Source organism: Varanus komodoensis, unplaced genomic scaffold, assembly GCF_004798865.1.
Source record: "Varanus komodoensis strain SLA01 unplaced genomic scaffold, ASM479886v1 scaffold9, whole genome shotgun sequence".
Lineage (NCBI taxonomy): Eukaryota > Metazoa > Chordata > Lepidosauria > Squamata > Varanidae > Varanus > Varanus komodoensis.
In genome coordinates this window covers 15970906-15996663 of record NW_025336598.1, presented here as the reverse complement: position 1 = coordinate 15996663, position 25758 = coordinate 15970906, and the positions used below count along the sequence as shown (strand labels likewise).

The following is a 25758-nucleotide window of genomic DNA, read 5'->3' as shown; positions in this document are numbered from 1 at the left end:
TTTGTCTCTCCTACTCCTTACTTTGGCCATTTGTATATGCAAGATATGTCTGCCACTGTTTTTAGCCTGTTATTGCCTTTTGGTGATTAGTTAATATATAAATAAGACATGTAATACGTAAATAAAGATAACACTATGTTTACACTATTTCAGCAAAAATGATTAAATTAATCATCCGAATTAGAACTGTGCATATACTTATGCTAGGTTTTCACCTTGTTTCATCAACAAAACTCCAAACACTCCAACTTTCTGTTAACTGTGTTCACAAAGTTAGTAAGTATTGTTTAAACTGTCTTACATCCAGCACTCTGGATTTAATGGAGTACTCTCTTAAGTACTCTGTTTTAATATAATCCTCCTTCAGGTTGACACATTTCTGTGTGTTTTCTTGTAAGATAAAATAAAAAAACCTAATGAGAATCAGTTGTAAAAAAGCATCAACTCTGATGGCATCATCAGACATAATAATGGCAAGCCAAGAGCGACCCAGAATCTAATTATAACCTTCTGCTTAGTCCTATGCTCAAAAATAAATAAGTCATACTTAGAAGTGACCTTTTGAAAATAATTGGGCTTAAGTTAGTACTGACTTAAGCCCAATGAGGATCTACTCTAAGTATGACTAAGTCCGGTTCCAAGCCAATGAATGTGGAATTTAGATTCTGCCTCCTGTTTTGTTTCCTGGAAACAAAGAAAACAGTGTACTATAATCAGTCAGTCAGTAAGTCAGGATGTCTTTTGCAAGTTCAGGTGGAAAGTTGGCTACTTTCCATGTTGACTGCCACAAGAACTGGTTTGGACTAGTCGCTTTTTTTTTAAGAAAGCAAAATAAATTAATGGAGTATGTATCTGTTAGCATCTCACAGCCCAGGTGTCCATTAATAGTGACCATGTATCTCTGAAGCAGGTAAGGTTCAGGGAGGTACTTTTTCTCATTGCTTGTGGGTACCCAGAAGCATCAGGCCATCCCCTGTCAGAAATACTGTGCGGGAAGCACTGACATTTCATCTGATCTAACATGCCAGTTCTTATGTGCTCTCCCAAGCACTGGATTAGTGCTGGTGATGGCACAGGTTTGTAATTAGGCTTTGTCCTGAAGGCTTCTAATCCAGCTCTGAATTCCAGCAAGCTGCACCTGAAAGTTGCCAGCCATCAGGGGCAAAAGGAAAGGTTATGCCCTAATCATAGCAATGTAATTCCATGGGTGGATGAGTTTCACATTGGTGTACATTCTGGTGAAAGAAGATAGGAACGAACAGCCATGACACAAGCTAGAAAGATGAAAGTGATAAATACTCTTGACAGTAATTCTAATTGTCCATCATATCCTATTGGGGGAATTCAGTGCATAGTGCCATGAACTAACCTTAACTGTGTGATTTGAGTTTGTAAGTCACCTTTAAGTAAATTGTATGGTCAATAGAAGTTAAGCTGTCACTCACACTCGTGAATTAAAGTCAGTCATTCTTGTAATCCTGCAATTGAATGGAGACATCATGCTATTTTGTACAATAGCACGCCTTTACTTTTTCTCTCTTTCTGGGTATTATTTTACAAGCGGAGATTATAATTAAGGCTAGTTTTACTGATGCAACTGATTCTTTACAAAATGCATGCTTTTGCATAATGCTTCCATTCTCTGAAACGTGTTACAAGGGGACAATATGTACTTTCCTTAAGAAAGGAAAGGAAACTAAAGGAAAGGAAAGGAAGTGAAGGCTTTGTCTTCCTTTTAAAAATTTTCCATAAAACAAAAGGGGAAATCAAACAGTAAAGAAAAACTATTCATTGTTTCAAATTGACTCACAATTCAGTTAGGCCAAAGCACCTGAATTTCACTAAAAGAATGGTAGTCAACTTGTGGCCCTCTAAATGCCTCAGTCTAACGCTCTCATATCCCTGCACTACTGATTGTGCTAGCCAGAGCTGTGAAAAGCTCTAGGCCAAAACATCTAGAGGGCTACAAGGTGCCCACTCCTGTATCTGGAGGTCTTAGAACATCCTGATCCAAGACTCATTTACTGTGACAAAATTAAATGAGTACTGTACTTCTCCTTTTACATTAATTGCACAGCACAGCAGCCTTCCTCCTGCAGGATCAGGCCCCATGCCAGATGGGAAGGAACCGCACTGAAAGGGCAGGCAAGCAGCGATGCATCCTGGGATACCAACAGCACAGTGGAACTAACCACAACATCTCTCAGTTCTATCTAGTTACTGAGGTCAGTCCGCATGGAAGCAGCAACCACATGGTGCAACATTTTCGCGTAAGGCCTTCTGAATTCAGCTACTTTGGCGCAATTTGGTTATGGATCAGGGTGTCTGAATGCAAAATGGTTGATTTATCTGTCAGTGCATAGAAAGATTATTGAGGCATTTAACATATTTGCTTGTAATCCACAATACTGAATCATGGTGTGCAACTTTATTGCATGACTCTCCATTTAAGTCACCTGCTTGACTGCCATACTCCATTTTCCAAGAAGAGGGGATCTAACCTTCATCACAGAGTAAACTATGCCTTGTAAATGGAACATTAGGTCAATATGTGGATTTAGATACATTTAGAGCCAGTTTTGACACCCATATCCATTTCCAGGCAGAGGCAAGGTGGCCTCCTTAGCACTGCACTTATCTAGAAAAACAGTTTATGTATCATATTCATGTATTAACGCTCCTCCAGTGCAATCCTATACATGTCTACACTGAAGTAAAGCTCATTAAGCTCAATGGAACATACCCCCAAAAAAGTGTATTAGCCTTTCCAACCTAACGCCACCCAAATGTTTGGAGTACAGTTCTCAGCAGAGGAAGCTCAGACCATTCAGCCCAGTCTTACCAACACTGACTGTCAACAGCGCTCCAAGGTCCCAGACAGGATACTTTCCAGTCCTACCTAGACCTGTTGGGGATTGAAGCTGGGACCGTCCACTAGTAGAAGCAGGTGATCTATTACATATCAATGGTCCCTCCTTTCACACCAGCCCATCATCGTTAATGGTTGGGCTTGTAATCCAACTCATCTGAAAGGTAACCAGGGAAGGCTGGTATATAGGACGGTGACCTTAGACAAGTGTATAATAACCACAGTGGAAATGTTAACTCTTCCTTATAGTTGATTTTTTACCTTTTTTAAAAGGGACAAATGTGGTACATGAGAAATCTGTTACATGTTGAGAGAAACTTCTCCAAAAACAAATGTGACATAAAGGCTAAGACTGTGACCCTTCATTGGAGTCAGAGCTTGACCATAAGGTCATCATTAGGTGGTCTCAGGCAAGATTCCTCCAACCTCAACCCGATGTTCACCATCTGGGAATGATAATACTGATCTGTCTCACAGGGCTGTTCTAAGACATACCAGAAGGTGTATAATGAGCACATTGAAAATTCAAAAAGTGCTATATAAATGCCAAGTATAATTATCATTACTGGTATAACACAGAAATATAAACTTCAGTAATTGCTCCATTAGAAAAGAGACTGTCATGCATAAAAACAGTCTCTAACACAGAAATTGTTAGTTTATTTATTTATTGTAAACATCCCCCATGTTTGTAAAATAGATTACCTACTGCCTATCAGATTAAACCTACACTGACCTCCACAGCCAAGCTATTTGAATATAAACTGATCACATCCCATTACTAAGCACGTAGATCCGGAATGACCAAAAATAGCAATAGTAACAAAAACATAGAATTGGACAGGAAGGATGTTGCCAGAATGATATGATTTTAACCACCCAGAGAGACTGGGGCAGGATATAAATCTAATAAACAAACACCCATATCCCATGGCTTGATTCCTGATCTTCTGGGATCATTTGGATGACTAGAATGACATGGAAAGAAGTCAGCAGATGAAAATTCCCTGAAAGCCATTCTTTCCATTTTGACCTGCAGGTCAAAAGATCCAACATAGCTATAAGGTCATGCTCATATGTCAGGGGTGGGAAGCACTGACCCTACAGTAGCTTGAATTCCAGTACACATCAGCCCTGGCCAGCATAGCCAAAGGTCAGGGATTAGGGGAATTAGAGTCCAACAAACTCCAGAAGACAACAAGCTCTCCATTCCAGTTATAAAGGAACATATTGGACTGCTATTTTTAAAACTGGATTTTATGTACTGAACCAGAAATTCAGGAGAAAATGCAATGCTGTGCTCTGAGAGATGAACTGACTCTGTTAACTCCGTGCCTTGGCACATACTTGGAATACAGAAGGACCGAGGCGCAGTGTTGCCCTTCTATTTTCTGTTGATAAAATAAAAAATATGGCTGAAAAAGACTTCTGAAGAAGACTGTGAACAATCTCTGCCAGTCAAAGTTGACAAATCTGGGCTAAATGAGACAGTGATATGACTCAGAATATCTGTGAAAAAGAGGGGAAATGGGGGTACTCAAAGCAGGTGAACAACCATGGAAGTTAGTGGGGAACAGAGGCTGGGTTCAGACAAAATAAAAGCCTGCACCCAAGGGCTGAATATGGCTTGGGTGTGCACTGTCATTGAAAAGAGTTGTTGAAATGTGGTTGCTGTGTTGTCTAAACCCATTCATGCTAGAAAATCATGGTGTGTTGACCAGGAACTACACATGAAGGGAATCCATGGTTTGTGGTTGGGCTGTGCCTTGGTTGGGTAAGCACAGGGAACTGAGTTCAGACAACATGATAGCCTATGTTTCTACAACAAAAATAACCCATGATTCAACAATAACCTACACTCAACCAATGTTTATTGGGGTCATCGTGTTGTTCAAACCCAGAAAACATAGGAAAAAATATGTCGTACAAATGTGCCTTATTTCTGCAGACCCACTAAACAATATAGTGTAATAAATCCTGTTTTGATGTGATACTGGTCAGTTTTATTTGTCTTATTCAAGGTGCTTCATATCCCATATGATGTGAAATGTCCAGCCAGAAAACTTTACAGGAGTGTCTTGAAATCTGATGTAATTCTAAAGGAATCATACATCCCTTTGAGAGATAAGTGGTACCATTATCTGTTACACAAAGTAACTTTTACAATATTTAATAAGAAAAAGGAAACAAACAGAAGTATATGACAGCAGCAAGACCTGTAAGTCCATAATATGAGTGTCATGAAATCACTCAGACACAGCATAACATTTCAAATAGAGAGGGAAATGATTGAGATTTTATAGAGGGGTACCTTAATATTTTACATAAAGAAATGAGAAACTATGAATCACTCAATACCACACCGCTCTTGTTATGTACATGAGAGGACAGGCAAGATATAGTTCCAAGGTTCACCAGTACTATAGCCTTGCATCCTAAATCCAAGTGTTTGATCAAATTAAATTCTAAGGCTGCAATTCCACACACTCACCTGGGAGTGGTCCCACTGGACTCAGCAGGACCCTCTTCCAAGTAGACGTACGCAGGATTGCACCATACATCATCCTAACACCTTGCCCTTTGGCTTCATGAGTTATTGCCGTAACATGCAGAAAGAGAAAAGGAACGATATGTTTTGAAAACAGCAGTGTGTTAAGATCCCACTATGTCTAATGAGATAAACTTTGAGGCAGCTAAGATGTTATTTGAGGTCACAGAACAGGCAGTCATAAAATTAACCCGGTAAAGAATCAACGGACAGAGCACACGGAGAAAGGAGTAAGGAGAAGATATAGTGGGACATGCAAAGGTGGATTCCCCCCTTTAGTCCAGGGTAGGTGTCAGCCCTTTAGCAGCAAAACTAGAACACAGTTATACATTTTTAAGCCCAATTGATTTCCATGTGGAAGAGTTTAGATTCTGCTGGATCAGACTAAAGGTCCATCAGGTGCAGCATCCCTTGTGAGTGTTTACACTTCCAGAGCCTCATTGGTCCTACACATTCATCGTTTATCAGGAAGTACAACTGCCTGTGCTCTCTTAAATAACTCCCATTGAGTTCATAGGATTGTAGCTTAAAGGACCAAAATACTTGGCGAATGATCCAAAGTTCTGTCAAATCATCACCTTTCTATTCCATACATAGATCCATGCAAAATTCTTTAGCACCCCACCATACACACGAAACAGTTGTGTGTGGCTAATGGCACATAAAGTGCAGTGTGACCACACTCTGTTGGCTGAAGACACAAAACCCCTTGCTTAATGAAAACAGCAAAACCTTTGCTTAAAATAAAAGGCAAAAACCTTGGGAACATAGTTCCTCCTACATAAAGGATGGGAAATGTGAAGCCCTCTAGTTGTTGTTGGACTGCAGTTCCCATCTTCACTACCACTGGCCTAGACTGATGAGACCTGCAGTCTACCAGCATCTGGAGAACAAAAGATTCCCCATCCCTATCGCTCTACCAAAATGCAAAATGGCACTCCTCAAGGTGACCTAGACATCAGTTTGGGTATATCTGCAAATAACGTCAGCTACAAACTTCATAGACTTGGCATAAGCCATTTTTAGTCCCACTGTAAATTAAACCTAGAACTTTAAATGCACCCAAGAAAATGATGGCAGATGTCCTTACCAATTGCATTTTTAAGGAATCTATTTTGCAATTCTTGCTTTTATTCCTATCTCCCCATACAAATATATTAGTATATATTGTCATGAAGGAGGACTTTGCTGGGAAAGTTAAACTCTGCTTTTGAAGATCAATTTTCTTCTCAGTGCTGACATTAGCTTCCATTAACATCACTAGGAATTCTATTGCATACTGATGGAAGAATGGGGGGGGTGGGGGTTGGCTTTTTTGTTTTTGTTCACTGCACAATTACTGTCCATATATAGGGAGAGCCATCGATTCAAAGCTAACCTGCCGTCCAAGAACTTGTTCTGTATATAATACAGTGTACAAACTGACTGAACAACATACCAGGCAGACTCCTAGAAAGAAAATTATTTTGGCAAATTGCAGTTATAGAGGTGAAGCTTTGCAGCCCTGCAAATATGATAACATTCTCTTTCCATATGCGGGATGTTTTCCAAATAGCAAAAGCGCCAGGATCATTCATAAAAGATAATACGTGGCTCTGCAACAATGTATTTCAAGCAAAGATGATGCAGCTCATAAACTCCTACAGTGCTCTTTCTAACCCAGTCGAGAGTAGCATCTATTTCTTGAAACGAAGAGGAGGTGGAAATGTATTAAGACCACCGCATCCCACCTATTGGTTCTCATTGTTTGCATATATAGCAGCAGGAACATTGGGTGAGGATGATAAGCATTTTTTAAAGCAACCCTCAAATGAGTCAATTTTCCAGAGGAATGTAAGGAAGGTTACTACCGGCAAGCCCTCTCAAAAAAAATTCAGAGAAAGCAATATGTTTTAAAAGATGCGTCATATATTTCAGTCACCTACCAAATTAGAAAACCAAAGAAGAGTGCAAATAATACTTTATAAAGTTGCACCTGCTGCTTTACGACAGGCATTTTGAAACTCCTATTTAAACTGGTACTTACAAATCCATTGCTCTATATGGCTAGATGTTTTACACAGACCAAAGTAAAATTAACAAAGATGTCATGCATCTCTAGCAAGGTTCTGTTTTAGTTCAGCTTCCTCGGCAAAGTAGACACACTCTAAAATCCTAAGCGCACTCACCAGAGACTAAGTCCCCCTGAACACAGTGGGACTTACTTCTAAGTAAATATGCACAGGATTACAGTGCAGAGCTCAAGTGTCTGGAACATCAGACTTTGGAAGCTGCCTTGCTAATACATTTTGAAAAATTACCAATTCACAGAAGGACCACCTGGTGTGACTACGTGTATAGGTGTGCTCTATAATGGACAGATTGAAGAACATTGTTGGAAATGGCACGAGAGTCAGACTGGAGTAATTATTACTTCTCCTGTGTTAGTGGGGAGAAGCTAATTACCAGGTTCCTTGAAAGATCAGGTCTTCAGCTTCATATTCAAAATGCCTAGCAACACCTCACTTTTAGAAGGTGAGATGTTATTTCAATCCTACACACACTTACCAGAGAGCAAGTCTCAGTAAGATCTGTGGGGCAGAAGTCTCAGTCAATATGTGCTGGGTTGTGCTGTGCATTTTCCATTTCTCTGAGCTGTATTTCTTCAATTTCAACACTCTTGTGAAGCCTACACTTCTATTTTAGAAAAGTCCCATTCATTCCAGTGGGTCTAAGCTCCCAGTGGGCATGCTGATTATCACAATCCAACAGTCCAGTCCTCAGTGTTACAATTTGGGAAGCAGGCATCGTTGATTACACAGAACTGCCAAGCATATACTCCATCCATTAAAAAGAATACTCCTAAGCTCTGTTGAAGTCACTGGTATTAAAGTCATATGCAATTAACTTGTCCCAGTGACTTCAACAAAATGTAGGTGTGAATAACCTCTAGATCTAGACCAATGTATTTAGGGTCACGTAGGCATGGCTACTCAAACTATAGGATGTTCCATTAAAAGAGAGAGAGGGAAGAAAGCAGAACCTCAATGAGAAGATTTCACAAATGCAGTCATTTGTCTTCACCTAATAATACCATCCTTTAACCTGAAACAGCACTTCCTGGAAACAATGTTTCATCCAGTGAATGGTATCAGTTACTGATTCTAATTACATTAATGGGTCTTACTCTCATTCATGGTACTTCAACATAAGCACTGCTTCATTTGCCCTTTCAGTCTACCAGTCTCTCGAGCCTTGTCTTCGTCTTCATGAAACAACAGAATAGGCCAAGTAAGCACGCAAATGTCACATAAGAAACTATTTCTCCTTCAGAAATCTTTTAAAATGTCCATCCTTAAATCCATATTCAGAAGATGATCGTCACACTTAAACAATAGGTAGCAAAGGAGAAATGGATCCCATTTGCTTTTGAACAAGACAATGAACATTAATGTCATTCGGGAAAATGTAAATGTTGTGACAGATAAATCAGTCAATGCTCAAATGCCACTCTTTCAGGTTTGAAAAGTTCACATATACTATTTATATAACTCCCCACCTGTTAGGCTTATTGTTATGCAAAACAGACAAAACAAGAAAATATCAGGGAGTATCAAGTTAATCAAGAACACATTCCACTGCTATTTTCTTCTGCAAGATGCTGTGCTTCCCAGTACTGGTGTTTTTCAGGGAAGTGCCTTCTGCGTGTCTAGAAATGCCAAGACATTTTATCTTGGGATGCCTACACTTGAGTAGCTGCACCTGCCTTAAAGAACCTGTCCCCTGAAAACTACAATTCCAATGTTAATAAAGTTATTGGACCAACAATATTACATGCTATAGTGCCAACTCTCCAGTGCACATTCAAACAATACTTGGGAACAGAGAAGTGAAATTAGCTGGTAAGTTATGGTGCCTTGATAGTCACATTCAAAACAAAGACGTACACCAGGTATTATTTCAATAAAGAACTAGTTCTTTGTATGTACCTCTCCTCAAATGGGCTATTCTAATATTCTGCATTAGAAACAGCTTCTGGAAAAACATTTGACATAATTCACAATAGTTTTAGTACATTAATGCACTTAAGTGCTTTTTCACACACAAGGAATGTCTGTATAGACTAATATTACCCTGAATTAACAATGCTTTTAAACATTCCAAACTTATTCTAAGATGACCATAGAGAAAGACTCAATTAACATTTGATTAAGGTAGCAGGTACTCCAAGTTCTACTGCAGCTATTGTTAAAAAGGCATTCTCCTTTCACTTCTGAATGAAATTGTTCATTGATGGAAATTTGGTTTTGTATCTTCAAATTAATAAATAAGCAATTTCAGACAATGCTAAACTGCAGTGAATATGCTTTTAGGAGTCTGCTAATGGAGTGTGCCATGAAGCAAACTTACATACAGCAGAAATTTCTATACACATACACACAGCTTCTTCTGTTTTTGAAAGGGGGAGGGGGATATATTTTTCACATGTACTGCTTCCATTCAGCATAAACTATAAATAGTGCATGCAAACTGCTGCCACCAAAATACACCCTATTGCTGCCTGCACAATGCAAAAAAACCAAAAACAAGCTACCTGTGACAAAGGTCCAAGATGAGTAAGCTAACAGATCCCAAAATATAAAATAGGTTTTTAAACCACATGTACACATTTAAGCACACAATAGCAAACACAATTCTTTTTGTCAAACTAGCCAAGATGTCTGAATCCCTGACTGCGCATTGTATTTGCATTCTTCAGCATGCATTTTCCTATAATGGAATTCCACACAAGATGCTATGCAGCTGGAGATAACATAATATTTACCTTAGCTAGGTTCTGACAGGACTAACCATTAACTGGTCTGCTTTGCATACAACCTTCCAACAAGGTAAAAGGAGAGAAATCACCTTAATTCAAAACAAAAGAAATTGCTCTATGACTGCAGCACAGAACTAGAAGCATAGAACATAACAGTCTTCCCCTGATTTAAGGTGGGAAATTTCAGAATCTCTCTCCTCTACATAGGTCTTGGTGGTGCAGATCCAAATCAGTACCTTGTGTTACTTCTGATCTCAAAGTGAAGGTACTGAAGCTTTTGAGTGGCCTACTCATACCTTCATCCTTGAGTTTAGAATAATTTAACTTTGGTGGAAGGGATCATAAAACAGGTGGGGCTTGAGTTTTTGGGTACAGTGATATGCCACAGGCTCAATGAAAGGTAGAAGAATGTATCTGATCTAATTCATTTCTTTTTAACATTCTTTAGATCAATGCAGAAAATATTCATGAGAGGAAGGGCTCTGATTCTTCCTTCTCTCACATCCTGAATAAGTTGCATGACTCCCACTAGAATCAGCGCACTTAATGTTGATATTTAGTGTCAGCCGTTTCACAATCTCACAGGGAGATTTTACTACTGGAAAGCTGAATGACCCATTAAATTAAAACATGCTGGATCTTTCCTGTGAAAGAAAACCATATGTAATTTAACTGTGAACAGTTGCCTTCCTCGCCACCTAGACAATGCAAGAGGTGCCAGAGCGCAGCGGATTTTTAGGGACCTGTTTTTGGCTGGGTGTCTACCTCTAGTGGCTCAGAATAGTTTCCTCTCCGAGATTAACCACTGTCTGAAACTCTGTGAAAGAGGAACTGGTGACTGATGGTTTTGGGTCACAGAACTTTGACCAAGCCCATGTTCTCTGGCAAAGTGAGTGAAGATGATAGTGATGGGATAGGGGAGAGGAATCGACCCCCATTCTCCCTCTCCTTCTTGCTGTATTTAGCACTGGCTGGTTCTGTGGAGGAACATGCATCAAGGGGAATGGGGTTCTTCCGTCTGTTAGGTTGGAGATATTTTGCAGGCTATGCTGTAGACGAAGTGGTGGTAGGTGACTAACCCAGCATCCACAACTCGCTTATCATGGTGAAATGCAAAGAAAGGTAATTTGGTGTTTGGCCAGGTGCTGGGAGAAAGATGACATTGATGACATTGCCAGGCACTGGTTTCTTCGTGGAAGAGGGGAAGTCATAGAAGTTGTCCCTGACAGACATTTCCCTTGCCAAAGGTAAAGAAATTCTCTCAGGGTAAGGATCTGGAATTCTGAAATAGCCTGATCCTTTCACCTGTCTTTGATTCCCTGACTAGTTGCCCATGATGACAAAACAGAGGCTGTCCTGATGACCTTCTCTCTGCAATTGTTAACATGTCCCGAGCGGCCGTACCCCACCTGATGACTCTCTCTGTTGCTAATGCGTGTTAAGAAAGTGGAAAGTGGTTATAGATAAACAAGCTGGTATGGTCCATCCATATGCACAGCCAACCTCTGCTCTCCGCTCCTTTCAAGCTTTAGTTATGGGCAGCCATTCCAAGTACTCAACTTACTTTAGCTACTTGCAGGGCCAGTCCAAGACCTCTGGCTTCCCCACAAACCCTGAATGTATAGACTAAGAACTGTGTACCAGGCTCTTTGCAGAGGTTGCAAGAGTGGGACTCCTACAGAGCACATACTACCTGTATCTACTCAAGCTCCCAGCTGCCCCAAAGTGAATTATGCCGCTTGTGCAGTCTGCCTGGCCTCTTTGCAGTTTTGAACATGTTTCTGTGTGGTTGGTACAGTGCCATTCTGTCTCTCTTGTGCACACACACATGTTCACATGCAGTTGTGGGTAGGTAGAATTGTTATGTTTATCTCCGGCTGTGGCACTGAGCCAGACCTGGATGCGGGACTCATGTGGCAAGGAGAAAAGAAGGAGAACTGAAAACTGGCAACATCCCCAGCCTTCCTCTCTGCAAATACGACTTTGTGTGCTGACATGTGAGTTGCCTATCCAGAAGGGGGCAGAGTCCAAAGGCCACTAAACTGAACTAGTTTCTGCTTGGCACTTTAATCATCTTGGCCTACCAATTACCGGTGTGTTTAAAGTGTAGGAAAAGGGGTTGATTCTCCTGCTCTGAACCAATGTGCCGTCACACTTCTGATTTTCATTAACGGTTAGAACTTGGCTTCTCTAAAATGATACTTATTCCAACATGGTTCTTAATCCAAACAAGGGAATATTTTGTGATATTTTATATCTTCTGACAGCTCAGGCATTGTGCCTAGAACATAGGTCTGCTTAGAAGACACACCAAGAAATTTCGCTGAAGAGGGTTGGGGAGAAGAGGGCTAGCACAGGGAAAATAGATGGCGAGCTATCAGTTAGTTTCTGGCTGAGACAGCAAGGAAATTGGCCTGGACTGCAAGCAAAGAGAGTGAGTGAGTGTGTGTGTGAGAGAGAGAGAGGAGGGGGGAATGGCTGTGATAGGCAAGACCATGCGGAAACTGAATATACTGTAGCTGAGAGCAGATTAGCTGAGTGGTGCCTATTACGTGCTACTATGGGGAAACTTTAAACAGGTGTAACTGCTTGCCTGTGTTTGCAATGGGAAGGAATAGTGACAGGTGCACCTGTGTGTAAAGCTCAAATAACTAAGATCGCTGCTTCCCTTTCAGCACACTTTAAACACCCAAGTTCAACTCAGGAAGCCTAATGTGGTGGGATAAAAATCTAATAAATAAATAAATCATTAGTTAAGGAGTGTCACGTTGGAAGGTTGACAGTCTTGTCCAGCAAACTGTATTCAAGAGGGTGAGCTTGGCCCTGAAATGGTTGCTATTCCAGACTAACTGTATGAGAAAAGCTCTAACACGTCTGCTTGCTGTGTTTGCAGCTGTCACTACCACAGCCAGTGTGGTGCAGTGATAAGACTGCTGGACTGGGACTCAGGAGATCTGGGTTCTAGTCCCCACTCAGCACTGGGTGACTTCGGGCCAGTCACGGTATCTCAGGCTGACCTACCTTGCAGGGTTCTCTAGAAGATAAAATCGAGAGATGAACCTTCTAATCCACCTTGGGTTCCTTGCAAGAGGGAATGGGTGGGGTATAAAAGTGCTGCTGCTAAATATTTGTTAGGGGAGGAAGGTTCTGGACAACATGAGCTGACGCTGGGTTGGGGTATGATGAATGCCTGTAGGTAGAAACGTTCACTTAACTGAGACTAGCAGTTTCCTCTTAACACACTCCATCTATCTTAGGATGTTACAGCTAGGTACCCTTCATGCACACACCTTATAATAAAGAGTCGGCAGATTAGGAGTAACTAGCTTGCCCCAGTCACCCTCTGGATTTATGCTACTTCCAGAAGATACGCCTGAGAAGATGCTCCTGAATCTAACACAGGGCTGGGCAGGTTTCCTGTCTGTGGAAGAACCACAAGCAGTGTGGCTGTCTGTGGAGTCTGAAAGCAGGTTTGTGGGGAGGCGAAGGGGACGTGTGGGCTCCCCCCACCCCTGTCCTTCTACCCATTCTCCAGCCATGCATGTCCCGGCTTACCTGCTTGCTGTACTTGCTGCTGGCTTGACAGCTGTACTCGGAGCAGTGGTCGGACCCAATGGAGATGTTGTCCCCTGCACCCACAAAGGTGTTGGCTGGGGGCAGTTCCTGCACGGCTTGGTGCTTTTTCCCGGCCGTGGGTGACTGCGGGTGGAGCTGGACGGTGGGCAAAGGGGAGCTGGATTTGTAATGCCTGGCCAGGTCTGGGCTGCCTGGGCCGCCATTGACTGAGCGGTAGCGGCTCATGGCGGGACTGTCCCCAGAGAGCTTCTCATTGACGCCATCATAGCGCTGCCCATTGGGCTTGGAGGCCTCAACGGTGACGATGCTGCTGTAGAGCGGCTGCTTCCCTGCCTTCTTCCCCTTCTTGTCCTTCTTGGGCTTCTTGGCCTTGTCGTGCTGCTGGGGCGTGAAGAAGTCCTCGTGGTCCTTCTTGCCGGCCTCGTAGCCACCGTGCTTGCCCTTGGAGCGGCAGTAGCGGGCCATGACCACCACCAGGATGAGCAGGACCACTGTCATGATCCCGGCCACCACCCCCACAACTATGCTGAGGCGCTGCTTGCTCAGCTCATAGCTGGGGTCTCCGGCGATGTCGTGGCCCAGGGGGGTGTGCAGGCTGCGCGCCACCTGGCCCTCCACCACCGTGGCATTGGCCAGGCTCTCGTTCACGAAGACGTGCAGGAGCGCTGTGGTGGACTGGGGCGGCTGCCCACTGTCGTTGACCTGCACCACCAGCCGGTGCAGGCCGTAGTGCTTGGGCGCCAGCTTGCCCACCAGCGACACCACGCCGCTCGTGGGATCGATCTCGAAGAGGCGGAAGGGGTTGCCCCCCACCAGGCTGTAGCTCAGCTCGGCATTCTGGCCCGCATCAGCGTCGCGGGCCTGCACCGTGGCCACCACCGAGCGCACGTGGCTGGAGGGCGGCAGCACAGTGTAGGAGCTGTTGGCTGGCGAGGTGACGGCCGGCGCATTGTCATTCTCATCCATGACGAAGAGGGAGACGGTGGCTGTGGCCGAGCGTGCGGGCTCGCCCCCATCCACCGCCTTCACCTTGAAAGTGTAGCTGGTCTGCAGCTCCCGGTCAAAGGAAACGGTGGAGTAGATGGTGCCTGTGTCGTTCTCAATGGAGAAGATGCCGCCGGGGGTGCTTTGGTTTGGGTCGCTGCCGCCGCCGCCGCCGGGCTGGATGGAGAGGCTCAGCTGGGCATTGCGCCCCTTGTCCGCATCCATCACGGTCACCATGCCCACCGGGCTGTTGGGCTGCAGGTTCTCCTTGACGTAGAAGGTGAAGACATCCTGCATGAAGCGTGGCTCGTTGTCATTGCGGTCGGCCACCCGCACCACCACTGTGGTGGAGCCCTCCAGGGGTGGCACCCCCTTGTCCCGGGCCCGCACCAGGAACTCGTAGGTATCCCGTTGTTCACGGTCCAGCACAGCCTGGACCCGCACGTCACCAGAATCAGGGTCAATGGTGAAGAGGCCTCCAGGAGAGTCGGGCGAGAGCAGGGAGGGCTCCAGAGAGTAGGCTATCTCCGCATTCTTGCCACTGTCAGCATCCGTGGCCAACACGGTGGCCACCCTCTCGCCGGGGGCATTGTTCTCGGGAAAGGAGACCTCTAGCACAGGCTGGCTGAAGACGGGCGGGTTGTCGTTGGTGTCCCCCACGCGCACCAGCAGGGAATTGTTGCTGGACAGGCTGGGGCTGCCCGAGTCCACAGCCACGATCACCACATTGTAGTCACGCACGGCCTCGTAGTCGAGGGTGGCTGAGGTGTGCAGGAAGTACTTGCGCTTGTTCTGGGGCTCGCCCTCGCCCTCACTGGCCGGCTTGAGCTGGAAGGGCACATCCCCCACCACGGTGCAAGTCACCACGCCGTTCTCGCCCTGGTCACGGTCGGACACTTGCACCAGGGCGATGGGGGTGTCCACCAGGACGTCTTCAGCCACACTGGCCACGCCGTCGCGCAGCGGGATGCGCCCGATCTTGCGGATGTCGATCGTGGGCACATTGTCGTTCTCGTCGCGGATGTTGAGCACCACCGTGGCCTTGTCGTTCTTGGGCGGCTGCCCGCGGTCCCTGGCCATGACGGTGAAGCGGAGCTGGTTCACCTCCTCCCGGTCGATGCGGTGCAGCACGCTGAGCCAGCCCGAGGACTCGTCGAGGCGCAGCAGGCGCCGCACCGACTCCGTGGCCGCCCCGAAGACGTACTCGATCTGCCCGTTGACGCCGACGTCCGAGTCGGCGGCCCGCAGCTGCAGGATGGGGGTGCCGGGCACGCTGTTCTCGGCCAGGTCCGCCTCGTACACGCTCTTCTCGAAGCGCGGGCTGTTGTCGTTCACGTCCGTGATCAGCACCCGCAGGATGGCCTGGGAGGAGCGCGCCGGCTCGCCGCCGTCCCGCACCCGCAGGCTCAGCTCGTACGAGTCCCGCTGCTCCCGATCCAGCGCCCCCTTAACGATCAGCTGCGGCTGCTTCTCCCCGTCGGGCGTGTCGGCCACCTGCAGCTCGAAGACGCTGCTCCTGGCCGCGCCGTCGGCCTCCTGCCGCCTCTTGCCGCCCCCGGGGTAGAGGGCGCTGTCCGCGGTGGCGACCGCCGCGCCGCCGCCGCCGCGCCGCCCGCCGTCGCCGCCGCCGGGCTCCTGGAGCAGCTCGTAGCGCTCGATGCCGTTGCGGCCGAAGTCCCTGTCGGTGGCGGTGGGCAGCAGGTACAGCGTGCCCACCGGGCGGTTCTCCTCGACGGTGAGGGTCAGCACCGGGGAGGGGAACGTGGGCGTGTTGTCATTGATGTCCAGGATGATGACCCGGCCCTCGAAGAGGTCCACCCAGCTCTGCGACGGGCCGATCACGGACACCTCGAAGTCCAGGAAGCACTCGTTCTCGTCGAAGATCATCTGGCACTGCGGCAGCTTCTCGCGGTCGATGCGCCGCTCCGTGGTGCTCAGCTCGCCCGTCATGTTGTCGATCTTCAGGTAGTCGGAGCCGGACTCCAGGCTGAACGTCACCTCGCCCGAGCCCGTCACGATGCCCAGGTCCGAGGCCACGTTGCCGATGCGGATGTCGGCCGGCCCTTCCTCGGCCAGCCGGTAGCGCAGCACTTGCTTCGCCGCGGCCAGGCTGACCCACAGCGGCGGCGGCAGCAGGAGCCAGAAGCAGCAGCAGCCGCCGTAGCAGCCCTGCACGAAGCCCAGGAGCGTCCGCATCTTCCACATCTTCCTTCAACGCCCAATAAGAGACCCTCCGCCACCTTCGTTCTCCCACCCGTGCCAAGAAACGCGCCCCCTGCCCGCCCGCCCGCCCCTTGGCAAGCCCGCAGAAAACGTTCGGCGTCTGGCGGGGAAGATCAGCGATAAAATCCTTCAGCTCTTGCGAAAACTTCGGCTCTCATCCTAGCTGCTGCAGGAGGCGATGGGGCGCGGGGTGTCTGGGGCTGCCCGGCAGCTCTCCCCACCTCTTGTTCGCCTCCCCTTTGCAGTTGTTCTATACTCACAGTTCACGGGGCAAGTGTATTTTGTTTTTTTAAAGATTCATCTCGGCAGATAGGAGGGGGTAGTTCCGCCTCTTCCTCCTCCTCCTTCTCCTCCTCCCTCTACGATGGCACTGTAATCACTTTGCAAGGTTTGCAAGAAAAGCAAGAGCGGCGGCGAGAGATTTGATGCAACCTCCCGGTCGCCTTCTTTCTACTCCAGTCCAATACAATTCTCTCTCTCTCTCTCTCTCTCTCTCTCTCTCTCTCTCTCTCTCTCTGGTAGCCGCTTACCGCCGTGGAATTAGCTCTTTTCTCTCATCCACTCCCGCATGCACACGCCGAGGAAGGGGTGGGGGGAATGTCAATTGCTTCATTCAGAGAGCGCTGGTGTCCGGCGGAAAAGAGAGAGAGAGAGAGAGAGAGAGAGAGAGAGAGAGAGAGAGAACGCAGCTTCCAAATCCTGTGGAGAGGGGGGTTGAATAAAAATGCCCCCAGCTGAACAAAACGAAACACACAATCTCCGGCGATGTCAAATCGATCGATAGCTATTTGGGAAGAGTTCTTCCCCCTTTCGTATTTACAGAGCAGTCTTCAAGAAATCCCGCTTCGTTCTCAGGATAGCTCCCAAATCCATCTTTAGGGATCGCCTCCAACGTTCAGTCCGTTCTCTGGAGAGGAGGGCTCCTCTTCAAAAAAAAAGAATTAGAAGAAAAAAAACGCACACACAACTCTGCGCAAGGTCATTAGTCACAGAGCAACATGGTACAGAAGCTGCAGGAGATGTTCGTCCAGAATGTAACAAGGATCGGAGAAAACCGCACGCAGACCTCTCTCCCTGTCGCGAACACGCACACACACACGACACCACAGTCCCAAGTTTGCTTTTGCATCCGCAGTTGGCGTGTGTGCGCGCGCGCGCGCGTGTCTTACCTGCATTTACACTGCATGTGTTAGAGCAATCGGAGGCTGCAGCACTGGGAGAACGATTCACAAATGAGATTGCAGTCTCTCGCCCGCTCCTCGCTCACTGGCTTCTTCCTTGCCGTCCCAATGCAGGTAAACCGGCTCTGAACTTCAGCCCCCCCTTTTCTCTCCTACCTCCTACTTAAGCAGTTCAAAGGTTAAGACGAAGGTTTCCTGCGGGGGGGGGGTGCGCCCGAAGGCGATTTGCCCCCTTGGGGCTCCCCCCTCGTTCATGTAGCCCCGAAGCCGGAGGGGGTGGGTGAGCAAGGGAGGAGATGCAACTGGATCTTCTTCCCACGTGAATTACCACCACCGATTCTGAATTGCGTCCGTCTCTACGAAATTGGGGGGGGGGAGAAGCGGGGGGGCTCTTTTCTTTTTCAAAAGAAATTACATATGTCCAAATGATGCGATGGGGTTTTGTTTGTTGGCTTGTTTGATCAAGGCAAGTCCTGCTTGCATAGGAAAGACGATCGGAGCCGGCCGTTCCCTTCTGAACGGTACCGCCGCTCCGGGCGAGAGCTGCAGTTATGGTTTGCAATACCCTCTTTTCCTGGCTCGTCTCGCTCAAGTGCGGCTGGTTGGTGCAGGGAGCTCGGCTTCCTCTTTCTCTCCCTCCCTGACACACGCACACGCGCGCGCACACACACACACCACGGCGGAGAAAAGGGAGAGCGAGCGTGACGCCTCGCCAACGGCCGCGGGAGCAGGGCTGGGATGGGCGACGGGGGCGCGGAGGAGAGAAGGCAGCGGAGCATTAAGTTTGGCCCGAAGTGCTCGGGAAGCTTCTCTCGGTGGCTCTTCCCTGCCGATGCTGCCGCTTCTGCAGCACAGCCGCCTGTGTACTACATACACGGAAAGCCAGAGGCAGGCAGAGAGAGGGGAGGAGTTGCGAGCAGCCGAGTGCTGCACTCCAGAGAAAGCCAGCCTTTACCCTCTCCCGCTGCTGCCGGCAACTTGGGATAGAGGCAACCGGCCCTGCCTTCCCTAGCAAACCTCATTATATCACTCACGCCGCCGTTGCCACCGGGCCGCGGATCTTGCTGTGCTTCGTCCCAATCCCCGATTCTCCCTTTCTCTCTGCCCCCCGCCCTGCTCCCCAAAAAAGCCCCCATCAGTGCTGCATGGGATCTAGAAGCCAGTGTTGGCTGGTTCATTCGTTATTAGCCGAAATCTCGGCCATGCTCTCCCCACCCCCCGCGGGAGCTAGAGAAGGAGAGCTGGTGGGAAAAGGATGATTTGGGGTCGGGAAAGGACTGGTGGTGGTTGTAAAGAGGGATCACGTGGATCCGAGCGTATTCGCTTTGCATACGGTTTTTTGTGCGCGCGCTCTCCTCGTGTGTTTTTGTGTGTGTGTGTGTGTGTGAGTGAGAGAGAGAGAGAGAGAGAGACTACATATGCTTAACTTTTCGCTTTGTGATTTTGGGGTGTTATTACAGGCAGGCAGATGATAAGCTGGAACGACTAGAGCAAGATCAAAACTCCGGAGGGGGGGAGGGAGACGGCAGACTTGGTGGGGGGGGGGAGCGGTGGGATCCTTAAGCCTGTAGGCTCCGCAGAGCCCCGGAACAGGATTAGTCCCCCTATCCTTCATGACGTTTACAAAGACTCCTTTGGAAAGATGAATTTCCCCATTTTCTTATTTTCCTTCTGTTTCCCACACAGCGACATAAACTGCAGTGTGTGTGCGCGCGCGCGCGTGTGCAGTGTGTGAGTGCAGATACACACACACTGAGTGTGTACGGGTGTGTAAAAGACGGGGGGGAATTGGCAAGTCTACACGTCGAAGGAGAAGTAACAGATTTATTTCCTGCAAGCTGTTCCAGTGAACTGTTGGAAAATGTAGCATCGTCTACCCGGTTGTCAGAAATCAACTTTCACGCCAACTCCATCCACTTTGTTTATTCCCGCGACCCTAGTTGACTACTTTCTCCTTCTTTTGACTTTGGAGCATTCAGTCGCCCGTGGTATTTGCATGTCTTCGCTCTTATTTTGTTGGTTGGGGGTGGGGAGCGGAGCATGGCCGCTGACAGCCACCCCGCGCCTTTCTCCCCGACTCCCTCTGTTACCCGACCTCCCCTTGCTTCTATCCACACTGTAGGCGCCAAGGAAGGGAGGGAGACCCTGCGAGAGAGCGCAGACACCTCGAGGCAGCTGGCTGAGGAGGAGGCAGGCGAGCTGGAACACAAGCGGGGGCAGAGAGGCGGCGGAATGCGGGCGGGCGGGAAGGAGAAGCAGTTATCCTTCCAGTCCTTCCTTGGCCCCGCTCACAGGCGAGCCGAACCACAGGGCAGCCATGCAGGCACAAATGCCTTTGCAGCCGTCTTCCGACACCACCGCCGTCCTGGGCGGCGCGGTTGCAAAGGGGAAGGTGGCGGAGGGACTCGACCCTGACGGGGCACCAGCGGATCCGAGGCGAAGGGGCGCGAGAAGGCCCTGGGAAGGGCCGTCACTCTCTCGGAAGCGGCGCGCGCCTCCCGCGCACGCTTGTTATGTCTGAGTCAGAGACGGCTCCCCGTTTCCAGCGAGGCGAGAGGACTCCCTCCTTTTGGCGCGACTGGGGCGGCAGCAACAGCGGCGTGCGCTCCGGATGGCGCGCGCCCTCCCACCGCCCGCCCTGGTTGGCCGACGAGCCGGCCCAGGCCCCGCCCCCCCAGGACCTCGCAGGAGTCCCTGGGATTGTGCGTGCGCGCGTGCGTGTGTATGCGCGAGAGGGTGTTTTTTTTTTTTTTAAATTCCCCCTCTTTCCCCTTTCTATCTGCAGCATCAGCGAGAAAAACGCGACTTGGCGCAGGCTCAGTACGTCTCGCCGCAGTCCCGGTGTGGGGAGGCGGCGAGCTCCGGCAGCTCCTCGGCGGGTTAAGTGGAATTAATACCAAATCTCCGCTTTATTTGCCGAACGACTTGACTTAGTCGTAAATAAATACATACATACATAACTAGCCTCGCTGCCTCCGCCTCTCCCTCGCCCGCTCCAAGCCTTCCCAGCTACTCCTGGTGCCCGGGCGCGCCTCTTCGGAAGGCAGGATGACTCTTGCCCCGGCGAAGCTCCAGGTGCGCCAGCAGCAATCCCCAAGATTAATGATGCGGCCCGCAGGAGCCGCGATTTTACCGTTGCTACTTTCCTCGCGTGTGGGTGGGTGGGTGCGGTGCAGTGCAGTGCAGTGCGGCAATATTTTCTGGGATCGCCTCACCACTGCTAGGATCATTGTTATTTATTATTACGGTTACTAGTCGGGGCTCTGTTCTCCCATTGTGTTTGGAAGAGAGCGTGGAAATCCGAGGCGGTCTCCTCCCGACGTTGTTGCCGCCCAAACTCAACGCGCGGGAACTTTGACGGCTGACCTACGCACTCCCCCCCCCCGCCCCCGCTGGGAAGGAAGCGAAGCCCACCGAACTCCGCGTGGCTTACTTCCTCCCCCGAACAGGGCGGCGGGCAAGCGATTTGCCTTTTAATCGGTGACGAAGCGGAACTGGGGTGGGGAGGCATCGCTTCCTTCGTCTTCCTTGCACACCCGTGCGCGCACGTCCCGGCTCGCCGCCGTCCTTGTGCTCATTCGCAGGGAAGCCCCGGTGCTCGGAGAAGGTCCGAGCGGCTGCCTTTCCTGAGTGCTGCCTCCAACGCGTCGCCACCGTGTCATTGTGTCTCTCCGTACTTTCTCTCTCCTCCCCCCACCCCGGGGTGGCTTGTCGCGCCCGCTCTCTTTCTGTCTTGCTCCTGAAGTCTTTCATGCGCCGCATCCTTTTCCTCGCTTGCTCGTCTCTCGCACACTCGCTGTTTCCAGCCCGATCTCCCCTTTCGCATGCAGTATCTTCCCATGCATTCATCCTCAGTGTGTGCAACCCCTCCCCCCAGCCTCTCCCGGACAAAATTCCAGGAAATCACCCCCCATGCTTTCAGCCTTTCCAAGAGGGCTCCCTACAATCCTTCCCTTGCAAGTGTGTGCGACCCTCCAGTAGCTCTTCCTCGCACGCACTCTCTCCCGCAACGCACTGTCGACACACACACACACGCCCCATCATCCCCAGTTCTCTGCCTCGGAGTGTTCTTCGTGTGCCGTCTCCCTCGCTGTGCCTTCCGGGCTCAGGAGTGCAGCAGCGCCGTTCACACCGGATTGCTTTCTCTCCCTGGGAGCAGAGGTAACGCGGCGGCCACCCCCCAATCCACGCCCCCGCGTCTCCCTCTAAGGCAGGCTCGCGGGAGGCCGGCGTGGGAAATGGTCCCGACGTGCGCTGCATGGTGGATGGGCAGCGGCGCGCTGCTTGATGGCACGTGCCTTGGCTACGTATTGCGGGGAGGGGGAAGGGGCCGGCGGGGAGGGGAAGCTGCGCCCGTGCCCCCCCCCGCCGCTCGTCTCCCCGCCCTCACTTTCCCTTTTACACAGGAATTCACCTTCCATCAGGCACCGATCTCCTTTTCCCTGCTCGGAACGACGCTCCCAGACGGCTGGCTGCGAGCCGCGGACGGGTCGCCCTGGCCAGACCAGGGGCAGGGATACGTTTTTTATTCCGCATGAAAAACGCACGGGTACGTGCGAAACCGCTGGCCAGCGCTAGGGAGTGCATATGGGAGAGGTCGCGTCCCTAACAGAGTGAACAGTATCGTCCACCCCTCGTTTATATGCCCAAGAAGACCAGCGTGGGTATTTGACGTCCCACTTTTTATGCTAAGTGTGGGATTTCCTCGCCAAGGGATTGTCTTCATTTCCCCCCTTGTAGCTCTTTCTTAATAAGTTTCCCTGCACTCCCCGCTAACAGTCTCTTTTGGGTCGTTGCTTGAGTTTTACCATTAATACCTTTTGATCGGAGTGCTGGCGGTCATCTAATATAACGATTTATTGACTGGCTGAGTGCCCCGTCCTTCCCTCGCCCTGCTTTAGAAGGAGCAAGATGCCTTTGAAAGGGCCGGGTGATTCCCTCTCCTCCAGCTCAGCTGGGCTGAAATTTCCTTTTTTAGCCGCTCAGGCTGCCACCTTGTGCCCACTTACCGGGAAGCAAGCCCCATTGAATTCAATGGGGCTCACGTCTGAGTAGAAACGTAAGGAATTTCACTGTTGGAGCCTCAAATTAGGAGAAAAGCAGATCCAGTCAAGGAACAAGAGCGATTTCGGATCTTCTTTTTCCTTTAAAGGCTTTAAGGAAGCTCTCCCGCTCTTCCGCATAGGACTGTACTGGTGAAAGGGGAAGTGGGGCACGTGGATTGAGGCAATGAAAGGTTAAGTACAGTGAAAAAAAAAGCCGAGACAGTTGTGGGGGGGGGGGGCGCGTGCACGCGCTTTGGTGTGGGCACGAAAGGAACAGAAGTAGCAAAGAGTTTAAGCGTTTTTGACGGCACGGGAAAACCTAACTCGACAACTCCACCAAGGGAAAAAGAGAGGAAATGACACCAGAAACAGCGCCAAATCTGATGCCCTTTTTCCTCGATTAAGAGCATCCGGCTGAGTTTCGTGCCGCTAAGGCTCGATCTCGGCTGTCTTCCCTCCTTTGTCACGGTTTGGCCACCCCCGGAGCTCTCCCTCCCTCCCTCCCTCTCTCCCTCTGCCCAAAGCTTTCAGTTGTTAGAATGGATGCAGCACTTTGACACTGCCTAGTTACAATGAATGTGTGAATTTGCCGAAGTCTCCCTCCTTCCCCTTTTTCTACACTCCATTGCTTCAATCTGCTTGCAATTAATAAACCGAGGAAGATGGAGGCTTTACAGGGAGGGCTGGTGCCATATATGCCAGTGGGGTGCCCGATCCATTGCAGTTTTTATTTTGAGCTCGAGAGGAGATATCCATAATGCTGAACTCCATCCTCAAAATAACTGTACCACGATGAAGCTACATCCATAAAGTTCAAGCCAAAGGATGCAATGAGAAGGACAGAGGATTCATGACAGTTGTAGCTTCTGCTTCCATTTTGATGAATGGATCAAAACATGGGGCCTGAAGTATCCAAATGAGGAAACAGCAACTCTTAACAATCAAGTGCTGCACACCTTGATGATATTGAGCAGCTCTTGGTCCAAAAACAGTCCAGTTTAAAATCGGAAGGAGTGGTATCCTCAGTCCCAGAACCTCCTTTTAGTACCCAGAATAGTAACAGCAAATAGGGAAGTATCTCTAAGCATATTCAGACTGCATTTCTGTGCCGGCCCCCCCCCCCCCCGCCCAGTTAAGCAGGTCACAAACAGCACTGACTGAGGAGCAAGGCTTTAAAATAGCAGGCTGTGATTTGTAGTTAGGACTTAGCCCTGGCACCTCTCCTTTTAGGAATGCAAAACAAAAGACGATGATGCCCCCTTTCAAAACAAAACAAGCAAACAAAAGCTGGTTCTGCATTTAAAAGGGAATTCATAGAGAGGATCCCCCCACCCTCTAGTGCAAATAACATTCATCTTCTACTGTTCCAAATCAAGACATATAGTTGTTGTTACATGCCATTAACTCATCTCTGACTTAGGGCAAACCTATGCATGAGTCTCCTCTAGTGTGTCCCTGTCCTTGACATTCCTGCTCAACTCTTGTAAACTTGGCTGTGGCTTCTGTGATGGAGTCAAGCTGTCTCTTATTCGGTCTTCCTTTTCTTCTTCTGTCTTCTCCCTTCCCTAGCATGATCATCTTCTCTAGTTGGTCTTGCCTTCTTATGATGTGTCACTACTTCAGTTTTGTCATCTTTGCTTCCAAAATCAAAGAGGGGGTAAAGGTGGGGCAATACAATTCAAACAAGCAGAAAAAACCCCTCAACCAGTTCCCCCTTTCTTTAGCAATAACTGTCTTTCTTAAAACATAAGAGAGCAACCCTCTCTAAAAATGAACAGATAGGCAAATGAATGTTTCTGATTGACAAAAGGGATGGAGAAGCTAGACTATATACTGGGAGTTTTACATCCTTGGGCAAAATGTGAACCTGTTCCATTAAAAGGAGTGAAGAAATGGTTTTTCCATGCACAGATGCTCCTGTTGCCCTTTCTTTGATCTATGGGCAATTTAAAATATTTAGATCACAGAATAAGGCATTTAGAACTGATGCCAATATCCTGTGCACACTTACTTGGGAATAATCTCAGCTGAACACAATGGTATTTAATTCCATCAATCTTAATATATATATATATACACACACACACACACACACACTCTACAGGATAAAGCTGCACTTTTTCCTTTAGCAATCATGCAAAGGTTTCTAAAGCAAAATGTTATAGGTCTGAATTCTATTTTTTTTATTCATGTTGAGAGAATTTTTCAAGGTGTATATAATCAATATATTAGTTGCATTGTTAACATATGGGAACATAAGCTTTCAGTGAGTCCATGATTTCATGTATGAAAAGACATAGTGCTGATAATATTTATGTAGAAACCAGAATATTGATTTAGGATGATTATTACATATTAACCTAAGGCAGATGGTGTGCATGGCCCATATTACATATGGTTCAGACAAAATGTGAATGACCTGTAAGTACCAAGTCTATTGAAATGCTGCAATAAAAAAGAATTTAAAAATTGAATTGCTAATATGTCCCTAACCCTAACCCATAAATCTAAGTAGCAGTAGTTTATAGTTTTAA

General features: G+C 48.3%; 1 protein-coding gene across 8 annotated transcripts in view; it reads right to left on the bottom strand.

The window, feature by feature from the left end:
• The window catches only part of PCDH7 (protocadherin 7), a 400111-nt gene extending 383131 nt beyond the window's left edge, over positions 1 to 16980 (bottom strand). For 7 of the 8 annotated variants that reach the window (XM_044418138.1, XM_044418136.1, XM_044418137.1 and 4 more), the window contains exon 1: positions 13771 to 16980. In XM_044418138.1, coding sequence (XP_044274073.1) covers positions 13771 to 16980 — 3210 coding nt within the window. The remainder of the gene's footprint in view (positions 1 to 13770) is intronic. The other variant, XM_044418140.1, reaches the window with a different exon arrangement.
• Between the last annotated feature and the right edge of the window lie 8778 nt (positions 16981 to 25758).